General features: G+C 35.7%; 1 protein-coding gene across 1 annotated transcript in view; it reads left to right on the top strand.

Annotated features, from left to right (window-relative positions):
- The window catches only part of IL1RAPL1 (interleukin 1 receptor accessory protein like 1), a 699337-nt gene that overhangs the window by 105539 nt on the left and 568114 nt on the right, over positions 1–25684 (top strand). Inside the window, exons 3-4 of the mRNA XM_055563026.1 lie at positions 2430–2616; positions 6652–6805. Of these exons, the coding sequence (XP_055419001.1) occupies positions 2430–2616; positions 6652–6805 (341 nt within the window). The remainder of the gene's footprint in view (positions 1–2429; positions 2617–6651; positions 6806–25684) is intronic.

Genomic DNA, 25684 nt, shown 5'->3' with positions numbered 1-25684 from the left:
GACTTCCGCCAGGTACCTCTGTCCATGGAATTCTCCAAGCAAGAATACTGGAGTGGGTAGCCATTGCCTTCTCCTGATTGAACACCTAGGACAGGCCAAACAGGTTTTTTTTTTTTTAATTTTATTTTATTTTTAAACTTTACATAACCAAACAGGTTTTAATTTAGTATCACATTCAATACTTGGAAAAGTGTTGTCTCTGCACACCACTTGAGAGTTTCAGAGGTGTTTGGTGAGTTGCCTCAAGTTGTAAATTTAACAGTAAGATTCAAGTCCAGGACTTTGATGGCCATATATATGCCATCAAGCACTTACCAAAAGAGTTCTCTTAAGAAAACCTTAAGTCTGATGTCTAATTCTTCTCTTTATTCTCACTGCCTGGCACAATGACTGACACATTATTAGTGTTCATTGACTGTCCAGAAGCTAAATTAGCAAACAGAAATGGTGCAATTTACAAGAAAACTTCCTTTGGTCCGACTTTTTCAAAGAGATCTCTGAACACAATTTCTATTTTAATGCATTCCATTATAAACCTAATCTCGGATCCAGCAAAGAATAAATTGATGTGCTGATTTAATCAATTGATTCTGTAGAATTTGTCTATCAGGATGGTGTTGTTCTTACGTAATATATCAGTATGTTTCTCCCGTCTCACAACCTGGACTGCAGTCCAAGTGGGTATGAGTCTGTAAAGACAGATTGTAACAGAGCAATACTTTTATCCAAGACTGTTTACTGCCCATAGTCATTGAAAATGTCTCCTCTTAGCAGACAACCAGTAAGTACTTTATGGCTTGAACAGCCTTATTCCTGTCCTTCCATTATGATTAATAGACCAGTTACATTTTCTTATTTCTTTGTTCAGTTTACCAATCTTATTTTATTTTTAATTAATTTTTATTTAGGAAAATACATCCTCAAGGCATGCATGCCTTCAAGGCATGCCGACCCAAAAGACAGGAAGAGAAGAGAGGCCCCTGGCCCAATTTTGGCTCCTCTTTTTATATGTTTTTTCTCCTCCCCCTGGGCCTGCCCTATGTAAATTGGGCTAGCCAGGACTGCTGTTTGTTCTACCTGAGGTCCTCACTCAGGTTCTCAGAGCTTCCTTTGTTCTATTTTCATGGGCTTTTCCCTTCCTTATCTTTTAGCCACCACCATTCTGGACTCCTTTTTCCTATTCTAACTACCTAACAAAATGAAAGTATAAAGTTCCTTGTAGATAAAGCAGGAAAAAGTGTGATTATGATAAAATATAAAGTGTATGTCTTTAAAACATTTTTTTCTGAAAAACTTAGGGTGATAGATGAGTAAAAACAAAGTTACAAACAGTATGTGTTAGTTTCTTTTTATCATGAGGGTATGCAACTATATCTCATGCAGTGTAAATTATTTCCCTAATGACCAATGAATGCCTGACTCCCTGGTGGCTCAGCAGTAAAGAACCCAACTGCAAAGCAGGAGACTTGGATTCTAGCCCTGGGTGGGGAAGATCCCTTGGAGAAGGAAATGGCAGCCCACTCCAGTATTCTTGTCTGGAAAATCCCATGGACAGAGGAGCCTGGTGGCCTACAGTCCATAGGGTCTCAAAAGAGTTGGACACGACTGAGTGAAAAACAACAATTTTTATTGGAATATAGTTGATTTACAGTGTTGTATTAGTTCCTGCTATACAAAAAAGTGAATCAGTTGTACATATACATATATCCACTCTTTTTTAGATCCTTTTCTCATAAAGTCAGTACAGAGTATTGAGTAGAGTTCCTTGTGCTATATGGTAAGTCCTTATTAGTTATCTATTTTATACATAATAGTGTGAATATATGTTAATCGCAGTCTCCCAATTTATCCCTCTTTGGTAACCATAAGCTTGTTTTCTATAGCTGTGACTCTATTTCTGTTTTGTAAATAAGTTAATTTTTACTATTTTTTTTTATATTACACATATAAGCGATACCATATGGTATTTCTCTTTCTTTGTCTGACTTACTTTACCCAGTAGGACAATCTCTAGGTTCATCCATGTCGCTGCAAATGACATTATTTCATTTGTATTTATGGCTGAGTATGAGTTTAGTGATTTTAGCATAATTATACCCAAACTTGATTTCTTTCTTGACCTAAATATTTTTATTACTTTTATTTTTCTAGATAACAAAAATCTCTATTGAACATTTTTTCAAACCAAACCTGTATATATTATAAAACTTTCTTCCCAGCATATGAAAAATATATAAGTGGTTTAACAGAACCAAGCATTGTTTAGCTGACAGATAAGAGCCCTGTGGAATAAGCCATGATACCATACATTAATTAATCAATAGAGTTTTTATCCTTCTTTCCCTTTTTGACTGAAGTAAATGCACTCCCTTGGCATTGGTTGCTATTTGTTCACACCAGGCCACCATATTTTTTCTGCTTTGTTACAGAAACTCCACTTACTGTATGAAAGTATCCATCTCACTGACAGTAGGCGAAAATGACACTGGACTCTGCTACAATTCCAAGATGAAGTACTTTGATAAAGCTGAACTTAGCAAAAGCAAGGAAATTGCCTGCCGTGACATAGAAGACTTTTTGCTACCAAGCAGAGAACCTGAAATCCTGTGGTATAAGGTATGGACTATGAATGATTTTATTGCTCATAAATAGATTCATGTGTATCTTATAGGGTAAGTTGGATAAAAAAAAAAAACTAATGGGTGTTCTGTAGTTCAGTTCTGCCTTTATAAAATACTACAGCAAGTTGTGCTGGTCATTGTAAGTTTTTAAACCAGTGACTTTGAAAATCCTAGTCAATATTTATATGGTAGTCCACTGTAGTAAGCTATTTTGTGAGTGTTTAGATATAATTTATGCTGATAATCATTTCAATTCTATTATAATCTGTGTTGATAATTTCAAGAACTGAAATATGTCAAGCATTCATTTTAAAGCACTCATATAAGCAGTCTAAAATATCCCCAAACAGCAGAGAAAGGATTGACTTGCTTCTGTGATAAAATTGTATACCAGTTTATTGAAATATCCTGTTTAATGGAAGTACCTTTGTGCATATTCTAATCCTTTTCATATAAAAGTATACATATTTTTGAAAACCTGATGAAAATGTATAACATTATAAAAATAGTGTTAGATTAACTTTTTTTTTCCAAAAACCCAAAGAAAATTTAGCCTTAAACAGAATAAGCAGACATTGTTCTTCCTGTCACATCATTGAGTGAACTTCAGGATTTGAACATATTCTTTAACTAATTTATATCATAAAAGATAGTTTTGTTATTTAACATACTCAAGAAAATACAGTATACAGGCTGTGAACATTTGTCTGGAATATTTTATCCATGGTTTAAAGATTCCTAGTATAAACTTTGTTTTGTCCAACTAACTAGAAATAGGAATGTAGGAAGCTGGATCTTTTACTAACTAGATTCACAAATATCAGTATACAGAATGTGAGTCCTCAGGACTGATAGCTTTTGAATTCCAAACTTGTTAGAAATGAAACAGGAAATACATCTTTCAGTTCCGTTCAGTTCAGTCGCTCAGTCGTGTCTGACTTTTTTGCAGCCCCATGAACCGCAGCACGCCAGGCCTCCCTGTCCATCACCAACTCCTGGAGCTTACCCAAACTCATGTCCATTGAGTCGGTGATGCCATCCAACCTTCTCATCCTGTGTCGACCCCTTCTCCTGCCCTCAATCTTTCCCAGCACCAGGGTCTTTTCAAATGAGTCAGCTCTTCTCATCAGGTGGCCAAAGTATTGGAGTTTCAGCTTCAACATCAGTCCTTCCAATGAACACCCAGGACTGATCTCCTTTAGGATGGACTGGTTGGATCTCCTTGCAGTCCAAGGGACTCTCAAGAGTCTTCTCCAACACCACAGATCAAAAGCATCAATTCTTTGGCGCTCAGCTTTCTTTATAGTCCAACTCTCACATCCATACATGACTATTGGAAAAACCATAGCCTTGACTAGACAGACCTTTGTTGACAAAGTAATGTCTCTGCTTTTTAATATGCTATCTGGGTTAGTCATAACTTTTCTTCCAATTTCATGGCTGCAATCTCCATCTGCAGTGATTTTTGGAGCCCCCCAAAATAAAGTCAGCCCACTGTTTCCACTGTTTCCTCATCTATTTGCCATGAAGTGATGGGACCGGATGCCATGATCTTCGTTTTCTGAATGTTGAGCTTTAAGCCAACTTTTCCACTCTCCTCTTTCACTTTCATCAAGAGGCTTTTTAGTTCCTCTTCACTTTCTGCCATAAGGGTGGTGTCATCTGCATATCTGAGGTTATTGATATTTCTCCTGGCAATCTTGATTCCAGCTTGTGCTTCTTCCAGCCCAGCGTTTCTCATGATGTACTCTGCATATAAGATAAATAATCAGGGTGACAATATACAGCCTTGTCGAACTCCTTTTCCTATTTGGAACAAGTCTGTTGTTCCATGTCCAGTTCTAACTGTTGCTTCCTGACCTGCATACAGGTTTCTCAAGAGGCAGGTCAGGTGGTCTGGTATTCCCATCTCTTTCAGAATTTTCCACAGTTTATTGTGATCCACACAGTCAAAGGCTTTGGCATAGTCAATAAAGCAGGAATAGATGTTTTTCTGGAACTCTGTTGCTTTTTTGATGATCCAACATGTTGGATGTTGGCAACTATTGAATGTTGGCAATTTGATCTCTGGTTCCTCTGCCTTTTCTAAAACCAGCTTGAACATCTGGAAGTTCACAGTTCACGTATTGCTGAAGCCTGACTTGGAGAATTTTGAGCATTACTTTACTAGCATGTGAGATGAGTGCAATTGTGTGGTAGTTTGAGCATTCTTTGGCATTGCCTTTCTTTGGGATTGGAATGAAAACTGATACATCGTTAGTAATCTTTAAAGGATTTTCCAATATCAGCAATGCCCTTCTCCGAATGACTTACTTTCATTCTTGATTATAAACAATGGAGGATTCAGAACATCAAGGGAACTGTTGAAATAGTTTTTTACTTTTCCCTGGATTTCTGTCTTGGACAATGTTAAATAACCTTAAAATTAGCCCCATTATTTCTGTTCCTGTGCATATGAGCTTTGTATTTTATGTGTCTTAATTGTATGAATATTTCTATTCCTGATTTTCTGAAGTTTGCTTGCTTTCCGTTGGGAAATTCTAAGCAAGCCCTGATTATTTCCTCAAAAAAGAAGGGATATTAGGAGAGTTTGACCCAGGGTCTTCAATTACAAATATTTTTCATGTGTACATTCAACTCCTAGATACTCAATTTCTTTGTTGTTTGCTAAGACGTTCATCCTGGAGCAGGAAATGGCAATCCACTCCAGTAGTCTTGCCTGGAAAATTCCATGGGCAGAAGAGCCTAGCAGGCTACAGTCCATGGGGTTGCAAAGAGTCAGACACGACTGAGTATACACTTGCATGCACAAGAAGTTGATCTTAAGAGTTATGCACTTTTTCTCATTTTTTGCAAATAGTAGCTCAGAATTTTCTGAAATATTAGAGACTACACACACGTGCACACACACATACTCCCCACACAGAGTCTTACACTCAATTTTTTAAATAACTAGCCTCATATAGGTCCTTTAGTTATGTTTCCACCATCTCCTCAGTCATTGTGACCTTAAGCTAGATAGACCATAACTAGTGAAGTGATGGGTGAAGATGCAGTATATCTGGAATTTTAAAAAGTCTTCAGCTTATTTGTCCACAGTCAAGGGAACATATATGGCAAGCATTTAGTGTATAATTCATGTAACCATAACCATTTATACAACTAATATGAAGATATTAAATGTGTAGTTTGCCCTGAAATAGCCAGATAATTGTGGCCCAATTACACACAGGCATTGAGATACATACTCAAAATAATGATCTGTATAAATTTGTTTTGCCAATAAATTTTTAAAAAGATATGACTCCTGGATAATGTTAAAAGGTTTAAAGCTATTTTATCCTCATTCCGTTGATTTTTAATTTGGCTAGAGAAAATGAACTTGTGTTTCTCAAAAACAGAAATCTCCTGAGCCAACATCATTATAATCCAAAACTTAAAGCAGAGACCATAATTTGGTATTAACAATGAAAATTGGTATTATGGAACTATAAAGATCTTACATAAAAATGCTGGCCATTTCTTCCATGAATTGCAGAATATGTATGCTATGGAAAGATCAAATTATTTCTATATGTGGCATTAAAAGATTTAAAATATTGAATTAAAGCATTTTTCTCCATAGAGTTAGTTTTTTTTTACTTTCCACTAAAAAATTCATTTTATGTTTTATGTTATTAGTATCAAGGTAGTTAATTTCATAAAAATCAAACAAAATATTTTCTTCTAAAAGTGATGTCAAAAGTAATCTTAATAAATGTTCCTTTTATTATATCTAATACATCAACATGTAACTATCTGATTTAGAGACACTAATCTTATGCATTAATAAAGTGAATCTTGAGTACTTTTTTTCCAAATTGAGAACCTGATTTCCTGGAAATATGGAAAAGGTTTGAAAATCTTTAGCATTAATTCCAACTCTTCAGCATTTTTAAAATATAGCTTTAGAAGTTTTAGTTTAGTCATTTTAAATATTTTATTTTTAAGTCACTGTATGTACTATAAAAATTTTATATTCTTCATGTAGGAATGTAGGACAAAAACATGGAGGCCAAGTATAGTATTCAAAAGAGATACCCTGCTTATAAGAGAAGTCAGAGAAGATGACATTGGAAATTATACATGTGAGTTAAAATATGGAGGCTTTGTTGTGAGAAGAACTACTGAACTAACTGTTACAGGTAAGCTAGTCTTCAGTATTTCACTTGCAAATAATGAAACTAACATTTTAAGTTTCACTTTTGTGCTTCATATTGATTTTTTCAAATCTTTGCAGTGAAAGAACCACTTAACCAAATGCTAAGTGTATTCCTATAGGTGAAATTTATTCCTTCTTGTTTTCAAATCATATTGCTCTGAAATGCATTTGAAAGGTTAAAGAAAATAGGCTTAGGGGATTATAGAAATGTTAGCTTTTGAAAGTGCTTGAAATAATGAGTATACAATTTCAGAAAATTATGCTTATATTTTGTAGTGGTGTCATTTTTGGAAACATTTCCTAGAGTGTTGAAATGGAATATATGAAATTTACCTTGATCTTCCTGTCTTCTTGCAAATTAGAAAAATTACTTTTTTACTCTGTGAACTTGACACATGTTCTCATGAACTTGAATATAACAAAATATCACGTGCAATGTTTGAATAATTATGTGAGATGCATTGCATGGTCTCATTCCTGTATCTGGTTACTAAGGTAGAAAGGCATGAGAGCAAGATTCAGGACAGTTTGTAATCACAGACCTACAACTCACTAGTCATGTGAATATTTTAATCACCATAACCTTCAGAATATCAGTTTCCTCATGTATAAAATGGCGATGATAAAGTTTGCCTTGTTTATTTCATAGGATTTTTGCAAGAATTGAATGAGATAAGCTAATATGTATGAAATCAATTAGCAAGATACAGAATTACATATAAATATGCATCATTTTTGTCATTTTAAGTGATATATTCTTAAATAATTTATTCATCCCTCATTTTATGTTCTTGTGTACTTCTCTCAAAGTGGTTCCAACAGATGAAGTGGGGGGATCAAAATCAATGCTTCAGTCAGTTAAAAATTTATTATTCTTATCTTATTAAGAGAGATTCTTAATAAGTGGTATTGCTGCTTTTTTTTTTAATTTTATTTTATTTTTAAACTTTACATAATTGTATTAGTTTTGCCAAATATGGTATCTCTGCTTTTTAATATGCTGTCTGGGTTTGTCATGGCTTTCCTTCCAAGGAGCAAGTGTCTTTTTTATTTCATGGCAGCAGTCACCATCCACAGTGATTTTGTAGCCCAAGAAAATACTATCTGTCATTGCTTCCAGTTTTTCCCCTTCTGTTTGCCCTGAAGTAATGGGACCAGATGCCATGGTTGTAGTTTTTTTAATGTTGAGTTTTAACCCAACTTTTTCACTCTCCTCTTTCATCTTCATCAAGAAACTCTTTAGTTCCTCTTTGCTTTCTGCTGTTTAGAGTGGAATCGTCCGCATATCTGCAGCTGTCAGTATTTCCCCCAGCAATCTTGATCCCAGCTTTTGATTCATCCAGGCCAGCGTTTCTCATGATGTACTCTGCATATAAGTTAAATAAGCAGGGTGACGATATACAGCCTTGACCTACTCCTTTCCCAATTTGGAACCAGTCTGTTGTTCCATGTCTGATTCTAACTGTTGCTTCTTGACCTGCATACAGGTTTCTCAGGAGGCAGGTAAGGTGGTCTAGTATTCCCATCTCTTTAAGAATTTTCCAGTTTGTTGTGATCCACACAGTCAAAGGCTTTGGCATAGTCAATGAAGCAGAAGTAAATGTTTTTCTGGAACTCCCTTTACTTCTCTGTGATCCAACGGATGTTGGCAATTTTGCTGTATGGTTCCTGTGCCTTTTCTGCACCCAGCTGTACATCTGGAAGTTCTTGGTTCACATACTGCTGAAGCCTAGCTTGGAGGATTTTAAGCATTATTTTGCTAGCATGTGAAATGAGCGCAAATGTGAAATAGTTCAAACTTTCTTTGGTATTGCGTATCTTTGGGATTGAAATGAAAACTGACCTTTTCCAGTCCTGTGGCCACTGTTGAGTTTTTCAAATGTGCTGGCATATTGAATGCAGCACTTTCACTGCATCATCTTTTAGGATTTGAAATCGCTCAACTGGAATTCCATCACCTCCACTAGCTTTGTTTGTAGTGATGCTTCCTAAGGCCCACTTGACTTCACATTCCAGGATGTCTGGCTCTAGGTGAGTGACACACCATCATGGTTGTCTGGGTCATTAAGGCCTTTTTTGTATAGTTCTTCTGTGTTTTCTTGCCACCTCTTCTTAATCTCTTCTGCTTCTGATAGGTCCTTATCATTTCTGTCCTTTATCATGTCCATCCTTGCATAAAATATTCCGTTGACATCTCCAATTTTCTTGAAGAGATCTTTAGTCTCTCATTCTATTGTTTTCCTCTGTTTCTTTGCATTGTTTACTTAAGAATGTTTTCTTATCTTTCTTTGCTATTCTCTGGTACTCTGAATTCATTGGGGTATATCTTTCCCTTTCTCCCTTACCTTTCACTTCTTTCTTCTCTCAGTTATTTTTAAAGGCTCCTCAGACAACCTCTTTGCCTTTTTGCATTTCTTTTCCTTTAGGATAGTTTTGGTCATTGCCTCCTGTACAGTTATGAATCTCCATCCATACATAGTTTTTCAGACATTCTGTCTACCAGATCTAATCCCTTGAATCTATTAATTACCTCCACTATATAATCATAAGGGATTTGATTTAGGTCATACCTGAATAGCATAGTGGTTTCCCTACTTTCTTCAGTTTAAGCCTGAATTTTGCAATAAGAAGTTCATGATCTAAGCCACACTTGGCTCCACGTCTTGTTTCTACTGACTGTAGAGAGCTTCTTCTTCGGCTCCAAAGAATATAATCAGTCTGATTTCAGTATTGACCGTCTGGTGATATACATGTATAGAGTCATCTCTTGTGTTGTTGGAAGAGGGTGTTTGCTATGACCAGTGTGTTCTGTTGACAAAACCCTGCTAACCTTTGTCCTGCTTCATTTTATACTCCAAGGCCAAACTTGGCTGTTATTCCAGCTATCTCTTGACTTCCTACTTTTGCATTCCACTCCCCTGTGATGAAAAGACATCTTGTTTTGGTGTTAGTTCTAGAAAGTCTTATACTCTTCCTCAAACTGTTCAACTTCAGCTTCTTCAGCATTAGTGGTTGGGGCATAGACTTGGATTACTTGATATTGAATGGTTTGCCTTGGAAATGAATCAAGATCATTCTGTCATTTTTGAGATTGCACACAAGTACTGCATTTCATACTCTTTCATTGACTATGAGGGCTACTACTCCATTTCTTCTGAAGGATTCTTGCCCACAGTAGTAGATATAATGGTTGTCTGAATTAAATTTGCCCATTCCCATCCATTTTAGTTCACTGATTCCTAAGATTTTGATGTTCACACTTGCCATCTCCTGTTTGACCACATCCAATTTACGCCCTGGGATTTCTTTGGAAGGAATGATGCTAAAGCTGAAGCTCCAGTACTTTGGCCACCTCATGTGAAGAGTTGACTCATTGGAAAAGACTCTGATGCTGGGAGGGATTGGGGGCAGGAGGAGAAGGGGACGACAGAGGATGACATGGCTGGATGGCATCACTGACTCGATGGACGTGAGTCTGAGTGAACTCCGGGAGTTGGTGATGGACAGGGAGGCCTGGCGTGCTGCAATTCATGGGGTCTCAAAGAGTCGGACACGACTGAGCGACTGAACTGAACTGACTGAACTGAATTTACCTTAATTCATGGACCTAACTTTCCAGGTTCCTGTGCAGTATTATTCTTAACAGCATCAAACTTCCTGTATATGAAAAGTATTTATGGCAGTCACATTCATCTTATAAAAATCTTTAAATCTTGAAATTTTGATTAGTTTGATTTAAAAACAAAATTTGATATCATGAAATTCATTTGAGGGCTGTAAGTATTCTGACTGAAAGGAAATTTAGTTAAATAATATACTCTTTGGTGATGCCTTTGAGAAATATTAGACCCAGAAGATAACTGACAGTAGCAATACATGTTATGTTTAAATAGTAACCACACATTTAATCGTGTAGTATGTACCTATGATGTACACACGTATGATTTGCACTCACTTGGTTTTCAGTTTTGTTGTGTTAATAGGCTTTTGTATAGAAAATTAAAATTTACCCTTTTATCACTTTACCTCCCTGTTTAATGGAACAGTGAAAAATACAGCTATCTATACTTGGATTTTCTCTACAATAAATATTGAATATATTATTTTTTCTTTTTTGCTCTTAATGTATACTGAAGTAGCTTTTCAAGGAGTTAAGTACTGAGACAAAGAAATCTAAAAGTATGATGAAAAATACCTATTCTGAACAGAGAATAGAATGACTTTCTAGTCTTTATTCTTTGGGATGTAAAACTAATCTTCAGTAAACATATCTTTCCTCTTTCTAGAAACACTAGGTTACTGAAACACTGTCTAGTAAGAGGAGACTGGGAACAGTCTCCTAGAGATTGGAAACTGGGTCCCAAAGAGTAAAATGATATAAATGAGTCTATTTTGTACAATTAATAATAGAATTATGAGGGGGGTTCAGGATGGGGAACACGTAGGCGGACGCATGTTGATGTATGGCAAAACCAATACAATATTGTAAAGTAAAAATAATAATAATAATAATAAAAAGAAAAAAAATAATAGAATTGTTTTCTCCTAAATGCTAACCAGGGCTATTATATTTTTGTGCATTCATTTTGCCAAAAATATTTCCTTTTCTTTATGGAAAAAGGAGGAATAATTATTTCTTGATATCCAAGAGAAAGTTAGTTACAGTTTCAATGAAAATTTCCATCCAACTGATTATTATTATTACCTCTAACTTAAGTAGATCTACGTGTGAAATTGATTTGGGAAAATACAATATAAAGCAAAATTAAATTGTATATGAAATTTTGGTTGAATCTTAGAACTGCATATTCCAGAATCAAAATAATGTATTAAAATACATTTTAGAGTTTAATAAGAAGTCTATTGATAGGATATACTTATCCATGACATTATTTCAAATAGTATTACTCTATAGCCCATTTAGGATTCCCTGGTGGCTCAGTGGTAAAGAATCTGCCTGCAATGCAGGAGACTCAGGTTCGATCCCTGGGTCAGGAAGATCCCCTGAAGAAGGGCATGGCTACCCACTCCAGTATTCTTGCCTGGAGAATTCCATGGACAGAAGAGCCTGGTGGGCTACAGTTTGTGGGTTACAAAGAGTTGGACAAAACTGAGCAACTGTCACTTTTCACTTTATAGCTCATTTACTTTGCCTGTGGCCAAATTGAAAAGTAATTCTTAGAACCCAGGTTAAACTCTCAATATAGTAACAAAGGTCAGCATTTCTCTGCATGATAATTAATCACTATTTTGTATCTTGGTTTTATGTTCATCATGATCATATTTTAGTTAATATAATTCTTACACAAAGCATGGTATCATTTAATTTTGGTGGATCTGCCTTAGATGATATCACGTATTTTGAAGTGTGTTAGAATGTTTCTTTAAAATAAAACCAAAGAGTCCTATATGTAAAGAGAAAAGGAAACATGGGGATAAGTAAAGTGGCATTGTACAGATCATATTGTAAGCTTTTATGGGAGTTTTTTTTTAATTGTAAGTATATGGGTCTACTAACTGAAGTAGTGGTTTAGGAAAACAGATCACAGTGAAAGAAATGACAAACCTACTTGACACTTTTGGTATACTGGCACCCCACTCCAGTACTCTTGCCTGGAAAATCCCATGGATGGAGGAGCCTGGTAGGCTGCAGTCCCTGGGGTCGCTAAGAGTCGGACACGACTGAGCGACTTCACTTTCACTTTTCACTTTCATGCATTGGAGAAGGAAATGGCAACCCACTCCAGTGTTCTTGCCTGGAGAATCCCAGGGATGGCGGAGCCTGGCAGGCTGCTGTCTTTGGGGTCGCACAGAGTCGGACACGACTGAGCGACTTCACTTTCACTTTTCACTTTCATGCATTGGAGAAGGAAATGGCAACCCACTCCAGTGTTCTTGCCTGGAGAATCCCAGGGATGGCGGAGCCTGGCAGGCTGCTGTCTTTGGGGTCGCACAGAGTCGGACACGACTGAAGCGACTTAGCAGCAGCAGCAGCAGCAAACATTTTTGAAAAATTAAATATAATATGTTTTAGCATCATCTGTAGCCTCCACCTTCTTCTCTATGCCTCAGCCACACTATTTCACTGTTCTCCTCCAGATATCCTCCTTCTGAACCCTTACTCCTGGAGTGCTCCTCTGGAAAGCCTTTTCTTCCACGTTGTCACAGAGCTGACCCCTACTCTTTCTTTGAGGCACAGCTAAGACATTCCCTCTGTTCTGAGGTGTAAAGTTCTTCATGACTCCATAGCATTTTTAGAATCACTATTGCAGCTCTTACCACATTGCACTATAACTATTTGTTGACATTCCTCGATTTTCACAAGAACATGAGTTTTTCAGAGCCAAGGGCAATGTCTCTTTTTTCCTAAATGTTTTACTTTAGAATAGTTTTACATTTACAAAAAATAAAAATAAAAAACAGGAAGAGATCCCATACACCCCACACCCAGTTTTATCCTCCTATTAACATCTAACATAAGTATGGCACACTTGTTACAATTGATGAATTAATGTTTCTGTATGATTATTAAGTCTATATTTTATTCAGATTTCCTTAATTTTTACCTAATGTCCTTTTTCTGTCTCAGCATCCCATTTAGGATAGCACATCGCTTTTAGTTGCTTTGTCTCCTTAGGTTCTTTTTAGCTGTTACTATTTCTGACTTTCCTTGTTTTTATAATCTTGATCATTTTAATGAGCACTTATTTTATAAAATGTCCTTCAGTTGTGATTTGCTTGATTTTTGTATGTTAAATTTGAGTTATATATTCCTGGAAGACCACAAATGTAAAATCACAGTATATCATACTATCAACATGGCATCATTGTTGATGTTGACATTCATTGATGTTGATGTTGACATTGTAGCGTTAGTCACTTGCTGGTCAGACTTTGCCACTATAGACTTTACTCTTTTTCCTCTGCTTTCACTACTGTACCCTTTGGAAGGAAGTAGCTATCTGTAGTCTACACTTAAGGAGTTATGCACCTACCTCTTTGAAGTCAGAGTATATACTTCAATTATTTGAAATTCTTCATGAAGCATATATCTATTTTCTGACATTTATCTACTTATTCCATCATTTTATATATCAGTATGGACTCATGGATGTTTCTTTTATACTTTGGTTTGTATCCACCATCACCATTGTTGCTCAAATCATTCCAACTTTGGCCCTTTGGAGCTCTTTTAGTTGTGTGTGTGTGTGTGTGTACACATTTGTGCACTCGTGTGTGTTTGAGTATTTCTTTCTTTTCGAATCCTACAAGATGCTCCAGGATCATCCTGGGCATTTCATGCCCCAATCCTACAATCAACAATTTCTTCCAAAGAGCCCTTTTTCTTTTTCTTGGAGAATGGTACTAGAAACTAAGATCTGGGCAGTGGGAGTACTCTTTGCTAAAGGAGTATAGTTGCTTTTAAGACCTCTCAATTGATAGAGCAAGGACATAGGTGTATACTAACCCAGGCATAAACATACCTAGAAATAGTTCTATATGTAACCATCCATATCTATATTGAACTAAATATGAGTTCATACTTACGTCGCTAATTCATTACCATAGAGATCATTCTAGCCTCTTCTTTTGGTTTATCTGTAACCTCCCTGTCCAATAGTGAGAAATCTGGTTACCACCAACTGCTATCTGTTTACTTGTTTACTTACAATATAGGTGTGTAATGGGATTAAAATGGCTGACCTGTATTCCTGTTAGGAGCAACTTTATAGCTTCAAGTGCATTGCCTATATACAGTTTCTTTTCACTGTAGTCTTATGGACTCCACTCATTTTCCAAGTTACTTAGGTCAGCACCTTTCCCTCCCATCCCCTTCAGTGAACTTATAATAGAGTTAGATTGTTTTATTACATTCTGCATTCCATCCTTGGATCTTCCATTCTCCTAAATAATGTCTTTAAAATTTTACAAACATTAAAGTTTGTAGGGGAGGAAGAAGAATTCTCTGTTTACTCTTCAGAGTTCTTGGCTGAGGCCCCCTATAATAAAAGGCAGGTTAACAAGAGAAAAACAAACATGTTTATTAAAATGTACATGTACCTGGAAGATACCTGGGAAACTTATTACCTTGCCAAGATGGCCAAAGCCACCTCCTTAAATATCATCTTTGGCTAAAGACAAAAGAAAGGTTTTTCAATTCAAAGGGGAGAAAGGCCAATTATGGGAGGTTTACCAGGAAAAGCACAGCAAACCAGGGTGAGTCTAAATCTAAATGCCTTCTCCATTGGTAAGAGTTGCTGAAGATTTAGTCATTTTTCTCTTCCTGGTATAGAGAAGTCACCCTTACATAAATGAAGATTTTCTTTATAAGTATAAATTCCTCTTACGATAGGATAACTCTTGTTTTGTTTTCAGAGCTTCTCTTATTTCTATAGTTTCTAAAAAAAAAACCAGCTCAAAATAATCTTTATTCTAAAGGGGCATATTCTGGGGTGGCACTTTCTGCTCCCCTTTATTCCCATCTTTGAGACTTCCCCATTAAGTTTTACAATCTAGAAGCTGAGTTGGTAGATGGCCTCATATCTCAATGAATGATTCTTATTCCTAAGAATAGGTTATTTTAGTAAAGAAATGTGTGTTATTTCAGGACACAGTTTTACACATGAGCTCCAAAAGTTAAGCCTTTATGGTGCAAGCAATCAGGGGTTTATTAACAGGCATTTCTATGCAGGAGACAGGTTCGATCCCTGAGTCTCAATCCCCTGGGGCAAGAAACAGCAATCCATTCCAGTATTCTTGCCTGGAGAATCCCATGGACAGAGGAGCCTGGTGGGCTACAGTCCATAAGTTGCAAAAAGTCAGACACAATTGAGTAACTGAGCACACAGACACATAGAAACATAAGAAGAAAAAAAAAAAAGTGATTCAAGCAGAATATAAGCCCAGTTTCTGAGTCATGAGGGCAGCTGGTTAAGAATATTTCTTGATATTAGGCTCGAAGACTCTTTTTTGTTTTAGTTGTAAAATGTAACTAACAAAATTTACCATGTTAGCCATTTTTAGGTATACATTTCACTGGCATTAAAGTGCATTAACATTGTGTGCAATGATCGCCACCATCAACCTCTCGAACTTTGTCATCTTTCCAAACTGAAACTCTGTATCCTTTAAACAGTAACTCCATTAGTCCCTGGAAACCACCCCTCTATTTTCTGTGACCATAAATTAGACCATTTTAGGTACCTCAAATAAGTGGAATTATACAGTATTTGTCTTTTTGTGTATGTTTTATTTCACTTAGCATAGTGTCTTTAGGGTTCATTCATGATAGCTCATTTCTTTCTGTCACTGAGTAATATTCCATTGTGTGGCTGTACCATAGTTTTCCATTCATGTTCTGAATGATGCATTTTGGGTACTTTCAGGTTTTGAACATTATGAATAAAGCTACTATGTACATTATTGTGGAGGTTTTTCTGTTGATGGGAGTTTCAAATTAGTTTAAAAAATACCCAGGGATATAATTTCTAGAGTATATGGTAAGATTATATTCAGCTTTGTGAGAAGTTGCCAAACTGTCTTCTAAAGTAGGTATACTATTTTGCCTTTCCATCAACAATGAATGAAGAATTCTAGTGTTCTCCATTCATCTACCAATTTTGTTGCTTGGATTTTAGCATTCCAATAGTTCTGTAGTGGTATCTCACTGTGTTTTAATTGCCAATTCCCTAATTATAAATTATTTTGACCATCTTTTTATATGCTATTAGTGTTTTGTGTATCTTCTTTGATCTTATGTCTGTTCAGATATATAGCTCCCTTTTCAAGTGGAATGCTTGCTTTTCCATTGCTCAGGTTTAAGAATTATTTGCATACTTTTGAATTCTTTGTATTCTTAAAGAATTTATGAATTCTTTGTAGCTCTTTTATCACATCTGTGTTTTCTAAGTATTTTCTCCCATCCTGTAGCTTTTTTTTTTTAATTTTTCTTAACAATAACTTTCACAGAGCAGAGATTTAGGGGTTTTTATTTTAAAGTTCTTTTTTTCCCCTAAGACGTAGACTTAATTCTATAAATTTCTTCTAAACATTGCTTTTGCTGTGTCCCACAAATTTGGTAAGTTATGTTTTCATATTTTCAAACATTTTTAAATTGATTTATTTTTAATTGAAGGTTAATTGCTTTACAGAATTAAATGAATCAGCTCAACATGAATCTGGAGAAGGAAATGGCAATCCACTCCAGTGCTCTTGCCTGGAAAATCCCATGGACAGAGGAGCCTGCTAGGCTACAGTCCATGGGGTCGCAAAGAGTCAGACATGGCTAAGTGAGTCCACTTTCACTTACTTTCAATATGAATCAGGCATAGGTATACATGTATATTAAAATTTCTCTTGCAAAGTATTCTTTAACCAATGTGTTAGAAATGTGTTAATTTCTAGACATTTGGTGATTTTCCCAGCTGCTTTTCTCTTACTGATTTCTAGTTTATTTTCAGGGCAATCTGAGTACATACTTTGTGTGATTTCTATTTTTTAAGAATTGCTAAAGTGTCTTTAATGACCCAGAATGTGATCTTTCATGGTGAATGTCCTATGAGAGCCTGAGAGAAATGTATATTTTGCTGTTATTAGATGGAGAATTCTACAAATGTCAATTAAATCAAGTTTACTTATTGTATTGCTCAAATCAACTGTATCCTTACTGATTTTATGCTTGCTGGATATTTCAATTAGTGAAAATAAAGTGTTGAAATCTCCAAAAATAATAGTCAGTTTTTCCATTTATCCTTTCAATTCCATGTGTTTTTGCCTCATAACTTTGATGTTCCTGTTGTTAGGTGCTTAGAGTTATTATGCTTGGGTGTTGTTAGATGCTTAGGTGTTTAGGGTTATTATGTCTTCTTAGAGAATTGATCTCTTTGTCATTATGTAATATCCCTCTTTATTCATATTTTCCTTGTTCTGAAGTCAGCTTTGTCTGAAATCAATATACCTAGCTTTCTTTTGATCCCTTCACTTTTAACTTAAAAAAATTTTTTTTAAAGTGGGTTTCTTTTCTTTAAAATAGTTAGATCTTAATTTTTTATCCACTTTTACTTTCATTATATTTTAACTGATGTAGTTAGACCACTTATAGTAATTTCTGAGGGCCTTCCCTGGTGGTCCAGTGTTTAGGACTCTGTACTTCCACTGCAGTGGCTCAGATTCTATCCCTGGTCAGGAAACTAAGATCCTACAAGCTGTGCAGCGCAGCAAAAACTAGTAATAATAATTTTTTAAGTTTAAAAAAGTGATTATTGAATCATTAGACTAGTATGTCTGTCAATGTTTTCATTTGATTGAACTTATTCTTTGTTTTCCTCTTTTCTGCTTTCTCTGGTTGTATAGTTCCACTTTGCCTCTCCTTTCTTATTACAAATTTTACTTCTTTTTTAAAAAATTTGGTGTTTGCCCTGGATGTTTCAATACTTTTTAAAAACCAATCTCAGTTCTTCCCTCTCATTCCTTATGATATTGCTGTCATTCATTTCACTTATCTGTATGTTGTAATCATCCAATAAATTATTTTCTTTAATTTTTACATTAAAATTTTTTTTAGATTGTATTTGTTTATTTTCAGACAGTTTATGAGATCCCCAGCCAGGGATCAAACCCATGTCCCCTGCAGTGGAAGCACAGAATCATCCAATAAATATTAATTACTACTTTAGACAAGTAGTTGTCTTTTAGATCAATTTATAATAAGATAAATAAAATATTTTATTTTACCCTCATTTGCTTCTTCTCTAACACTCTTATCTTCTTTATGTTGATCCATGTTTCCGAATCACTTATATTGACATTTCTTGCAGTGAATTTCTGGTGGTGATAAATTCCCTGTTTTTGTTTGTTCAAGAATGCCTTTAGCTTTTACCAGTTTAAATGTTTCAATCCACTCTCTTCTTTCTTGTATGTTTTTTGACAAGAGCTTCACTCTGATTCTTACCCTTGTTCCTCTATAGATATCATTTTTCCTGCTTTTTCCAGATTTTTTGGAAATTTGTGGTTTTTCTGCAGTTTGAATATTTCTAGATGTTGTGATTTTGTTATTTATCCTACTTGGTGTTTTCTGAGCTTCAAGGGTTTTTTATTTGGTGTCTGTCATTAATTTTGGAAATCCCTTGGCCATTATTATTGCAGATATTTCTTTTAGTCTGTTTTTTCTTTCTTATTGCTGTACTTCTTCCTTCTCCTGCCTTTTGAAATTATCCCACAGTTCTTGTATGTTCTGTTTCATTTTTGTCATTCTTTGTTCTTTTTGCATTTTGGTTTATGAAATTTCTATTGTTCTGTCTTGAGGATAACTCAGTCTTTCTTTGGCTGTGTCCAATATACTTATAGGCCCATCAAAGACAGCCTTCATTTCTGTCAAAGTGTTTTAATTCCTAGCATGTCCTTTAGATTCCTGCTGAGAATTTCAATTTCTGTGCTTGAATTATCCATCTGTTTTTGCACATTATCTTTTTTCCATTAGAACACTTATGATATTAAACATAAATATTTTAAATTCTCTGTGGATAATGTCAGTATCTGTGTCATATCTAAGTTTGGTTCTGTTGGTTGCTGACAGAGTTTCTCGCTCCAACGTCTTCTCCAAATAAACAGATCTCAGCTGTGACTCTCTGTATTCACCCGTGTTTCCAAATTTTGGAGTGGTGGTTTGCCCTGAAACATCAGTCAGTTCTCTTAGAGGTCTAAGAAAAGCTTTTGGTTTTCAGGTTGTTCTTGTAACTATGGGGATGGTGGCTTCTAAACCATTTACTCATGGAAGCTGAAACCAAAAGTAGGAGTGTTATTTCCATCTTGGGGTGAAAATCTAGCATGTCTGCCCCATAGTAGTCACTAAACAGATGTACATTCTTAAATATATCGATTGAGTATCTTGGACAGATTCCACGTTAAGTCAGTTGCTTTTAAATTGTGTTTACAATTGAGCAAAATGATTACCTTGTCACCCCAAAAGCATAACAAATAGTGGAGGCGTAACTCCCTCAATCTAGATCCCATGCTCCACTTTTGCTAACACTATGGGATATTACATCAACCTTTTTTATTACCTACATTATATTATTACTTTGTAGTGAGCTTTAAGTCAAATGACATCATATTCCATATATTAATTGTTAAGTGCTTACCTATGGTTGAACTTATAGGTACAAATATAGAACTGAATTTTCCTATTAAGATTGCTTGATGTTCATTTTTAACATGTTTTCCAGTTTATCAAGTACTTTTTTCTATTCTAGATTCTTTATTCTACCAGAACAACTTCTGTTTCTGAACATGTGTGAAGAGATTTTTATCAGAAGATATCACTGTTTTGATTGAAATCATTGTTTCAAGTATTCTATGCAAGAAGTCCTATATAAAGCTGTGTAGCATTCTGTTACACTCCTCTTTTCTGTTTCTTCTTTCCCCATCAATGTATTATTTACCTCTCTTTAGGTACAGTTTGTTGTTTTTTTTAATACTACTAAGACAACCATGGGCTTCCCTGGTTGCCCACTGGTAAAGAATCTGCCTGCCAGTACACGAGATACAGGTTTGATCCCTGGATCGGGAAGATCCCTGGAATAGGAAATGGCTACCCACTCGAGTATTCTTGCCTAGGAAATTCCATGGAAAGAGGAACCTGGCATGCTACAGTCTATGGGGTCACAAAGAGTTGGACATGCCTGAAGTGACTTAGCACACACACAAACAGGCAGAGTCCATTCCTCTTCCCTTTGAATCTGGACTGGCCTTGTGGCTTATTTTGGTAAATGTATTGCAACAGAACTCACAACATGTCAGTTCCTAGCCTAGGCCTCAAGAGACCTTGAGTATTCTTGCCTGAGAAATTCCATGGACAGAGGAGTCTGGTGGTCTATATTCCAGGGGGTTTCAAAAGAGTCGGACATGATAGTGACTAAACAGCAAGAAATCCATGACCCAGCCCATATTTCTTCACTTGTTTCTTTTCACTTAATAGTCAAATACAAAACAAAGTACATAAAATATAAATATGTAGTTGTGTAGCATATTATCAAATGAACCCACCTAGGTGAAGAAATTGAACATTCCAGGCATCACAGAAGTTCTCTGCCTACCGTTCTGAATATAAATTCCTTCTCTGCTACTGATTATGTTAATACCATCAGGAATTTTATGTTATTTGCTTTCTTGTCTTTTTTTTTTTACATTATGCTTACTGATAGTGTATACACAATAACTAAGCAATGTAACTAGCATTTTTGCCTGTTTTTAAAACTTATAAGTTTGAACCCACACATTGTGTATTCTGCTGTGTCTGGCTTTTTCAGCTCCGGTATTTGCTTTTAAAATTCATTTATGTTATTCCACTTATCAGCAGTTTGTTTATTACTTTTATCCTATAGTATTCTATTATGTGGATATCTCACAGTTTGTTTTCAGACCATTTTAATTGTTTTGACTTTTTGCTAATGTGTGTAATATTGCCATTAACCATCTTGCAAGCACACACACAAACACACATTTCCTTGTACATACAAGTAGGAATTTCTGGAGGATTTTTACCTAGGAGTGGATTTGTTTATTCACAGTACGTGTGTTTTCAAATTAGATATTGTTTCAGCTGCTTTGGGTCATGGGCCTTACCCCAACCAATTGGACTCAGATGAGGAAAGGAGTAGTAATCCAAAGGAAATTTGAGGTACCAAGAGATGGTGAAAAATATTCTAGAGAATATAAATAACAGATACTCATTACTTCTAAACATGATGATGTCTTGAAGATTATAAAATGTGTTTTGATATTCACAAAATTATGTTATGGATTATTTGACAATTTTCTGTACTTTATTTATTGCTAAATAACAATGTGAAAATTCAAGTTTGTATTGTTATACATTTTCATATCCTAGGGTTCCTTATACGAAACTCTAATTCACACTCAAACTATATCCTTAACCCTAGCCCTCTGCCAGATTATTTGTGGGAGTATGGATATAGGGAAAACATATCTAGAGGTGGTCTGTAAAAGACCAAGTAATTCCAAAATGATTTAGATGAACTTGACTCTTCATACACTGTGACCCATGTAAACAAAAGTACAGACATTATTAGTTTATGGTACATGTTTTTGAATTTGTTTAGGTCTAAGAACAAAATACACCCTATATAAATTTTTCCAGAAGTAAAGATTAAATTATGTAATATTCCCTTTTATCTGTTAATACTTATTTTTCCTTCTGGTTGAAACATTTTTCTTTAGTTTTCAAAAGAAACATTCAAAACAAAATAATAATATTTCCATCATAAAATTTTGAATGAATCAGACAAGTTGAAAGCCATTTAATTTCTAGGGCTAGATCATAAAGTTATGAGAAGAAAGTGGATTGTGAAAATGTTATGTCAGGAAAAATTTTTTCTCAATACAATGTAAGAATCAGCAAGAATAGTAAGGAAGTGAGGAAAAGAAAATTGACTTAAAAAAAAATGAGTGAGGTGATTGCTACAGGATGTGATGATTTTAGTAGCATTTCTATACTTAGTATGACATTTTTAACAGAGTTAATGTAGCAATATATTTAAACTACTTTCCAGTCAACCATAGGCTGAATTTATGTTCTCAAAAGGTACATCTTCCTCCTGTTTTTATGGATGAGGAAGCTGAGGCAAAGAAAGGTTAAGTGGCTTTATCAAGGTCACAAAGCATCATGGTGACAAATTTAGGAATAAAATTTAATTTCCTGAACTTCAGTTTATGATTTACTACACTGGATAATTAATAGTAGGGCATCGTACTTTTCATATGAGCTCTACTGATCACTATGAAAGATTTATCTCTTAGGTTCAGCTGAAACACATTTTACTATGAGACCTTTAATTCTTCTGCCACTGATGTAATTACATGGTGTATTTGTGGTCTAGCCTGGGAGTGTCGTGATTACTTTTATTGTTTTTTCTATTTCTTTAAAAAATGGTGCCTTTCATCTCCCCTTTAAAAAACTATTTTTGTTGAAATATATCATAGACTTCAGTGTGCTTTGCTAAATGTAACTTAACAAGAATGGATGAAATTGATGCTAGGCACACATGTTTCCAGACTTTGAGTGTTTGGTAGTGTGCTAGAATTAATGCCAATAACAACCATCATGTATATTATTTTTGATAAAATGGAGATATTACAGCCTTAGCTTAAGTAAATGTCATATTTTACAACCGAAAGATCATATGTAAAATTGAAACTTTTGATAGTAAAGAGATTAAAGCTTATCAATATAGTGAAACTGAGTTTAATCATTTTGGCTGTCTAATCTTAATTTGGAGTTCAGTACCTAAAGTAAAAGATGTCTCTTATGAGTAATTTCTAATGATAAATCTCCTGACACCAAATACCTTAAATTGTTGTTTAATCTTTCAATATATTGAGTTATCTAAAACATATTAATCAAGCCATGTTTGATTAATGTCATTTAATGTCAAGATGTGATAACTTTGAATTAAAAGCATGATGGTTTTACTCTTAGACAAAAAAGTGTACATTTTAGATTATATCAATAGCAAAGTTGGGATGTGCCATTTCTAGCCATAGTGAAAACAAAGCATTATTCATTTAGATGATTTCCATCAATATAAGCAATGATAATAAGTTTTAGTAATGACACTAGTTAATACTTACTGTTGGTTCTGTGCCAGGATCTGTTCTAAGCTCTTATTTTAATGACTCATCTAATCCATACAACCCTTTAAAACACCTTTCAAGTACTTGTTAAAAAGTACCTGATTTTCTTCTGGATTTTGTAAATTGAACTTAAAAATAATCCACTTTTCATTGTCCACCTCATATGATGCTTTGAATTTAAAAAGTAACAGATAGCCATTTTGAAAATGTGGTTGACTGGGTACCCTCCTTCCCTGTTTGGAAACACCTAGAAATGCTGTATAAAATAGAATCAGTTCAGTTCAGTTCAGTTGCTCAGTCGTGTCCGACTCTTTGGGACCCCATGAATCGCAGCACACCAGGCCTCCCTGTCCATCACCAACTCCCGGAGTTCACTCAGAGTCACGTCCATCGAGTCAGTGATGCCATCCAGCCATCTCATCCTCTGTTGTCTCTTTCTCCTCCTGCCCCCAATCCCTCCCAGCATCAGAGTCTTTTCCAATGAGTCAACTCTTCGCATGAGGTGGCCAAAGTACTGGAGTTTCAGCTTCAGCATCAGTCCTTCCAAAGGAATCCCAGGGCTGATCTCCTTCAGAATGGACTGGTTGGATCTTCTTGCAGTCCAAAGGACTCTAGAATAGATGGGCCTTTTAAATGATTAGCTGAGCTTGCAAGCAACTTTGTTGTTGTTATTGTTTTGTTTTAATCTCAGGGGCCAAAAGTAAAGAAGGAATTAAAACTTAGAGCAATTCAGTGAGCCTGAGTTTGAGGCCACCTTGGGGTTGGGGATGGTGGTGGTGGAAGCAGCTAAGTGTTGAGATTGTAATTATCAGCAACCAAGTGCTTTTGTTTTGTTAGTTACATTAGGACTTGGACTTGGACCCTCAAAGGACTAGGAGTTAGAATGGAAGTTCCCATCTAAACCAAGGTTTCTGAATGGGTTGCCATGAAACTGAAAAGGAAAATAAATATGACCACTGGCACAGGAAAAAGACAGCCAGTTTGCCTGTCCTGGTATTAGCTCTTCATTTATTTAAAACAAGCAAAAAAAAAATGTATCCTATTAACCCATAGCCTTGTGTGTTTGGGCATTTGTTTATACCACCTGCCTGGCCTGAAAGTCATTGATCAAAAAAATTTACATAAAATGGTGCCAAGCTGGTGCTATCCAAAACCAGTATAAAGCAGAGTATCTAGAGGGATAGAACCTCAACGCATAGTACATAATATTCCCGTGGATGAAACCCCACTGAGGGTTGCAAGAAGAAAATGAACATGATTGGCCACAAAAAGTATCTGAGGACAAAATACAAAGTAGGCTGGGACCCCCATTTTATGAGATTTAAACATTGTGTTGATGACAAGACACAACACACTGAGTTGAGATAAAAGGCAAGAACTCTTTATTACTTACAGATCCAACTGAGAGAAGGCTGCTTGGCAGGAGCAAACAAGGTTGTACCCGGGGATGGGATAATAGCAAGCTCCAGCTGTGGGAAGTAGCCAATGTATGACAGATGGAGTGGGGCTAGCTAGATTTTGAGGGCTCCCTGCTGATTGGCTAATTTGATTAATTTCACCAACTCGGGGACATCGGTGCTGTCCCTAGTCCTGACTGTGTGCCTTCCAGGGTGAGAGCCAAATAAGGGAAGTGCTTGAAGTATTAATACATTAATCAAATGCTTGAGAAGGGGAACTGACTGACCTCCATCCAGGGCCTCAAGTGGGCCTGGGTCAACACAGCCAAAACTGTATTACGCCCCTAAGAATGTTAGGTACTAGAATCCATAGATACAGGCTATAAAATGCTTATGCTCAAAATTATGAGTGATATCCCTTTTTAAAATTTATTTTTAATTGAAGGATAGTTGCTTTATAACATTGTGTTAGTTTCTGCTGTACAGCAACATGAATCAGCCATAAGTATACACATATCCCTTCCCTCTTCCCATCCCCCCCACCCAGTTCATCACAGAGCACCAAGCTGAGCTCCCTATGCTATACAGCAGCTTCCCACCAGCTATTTTACACATTGGTAGCACATATATTTCAAGCTATGATGGGTGATATTTTAAAAATCTAAATGCATGCTGTTATTTTTGGTGCTGTGCAAACACATACATCTTAAGAAGAGCACTTGCTCAGCTCTACTCCTAACCTCAGACCTCTGTGCCTTTTTGATTCCATTAAATTTTCTGGCCTTGATTTTGATATTACCTTGTTGTCTGACAGT

This window comes from Bubalus kerabau, chromosome X (genome assembly GCF_029407905.1).
Source record: "Bubalus kerabau isolate K-KA32 ecotype Philippines breed swamp buffalo chromosome X, PCC_UOA_SB_1v2, whole genome shotgun sequence".
Lineage (NCBI taxonomy): Eukaryota > Metazoa > Chordata > Mammalia > Artiodactyla > Bovidae > Bubalus > Bubalus kerabau.
Note: the sequence above shows the minus strand (reverse complement) of the source record. Positions and strands in the feature narration are given on the sequence as shown.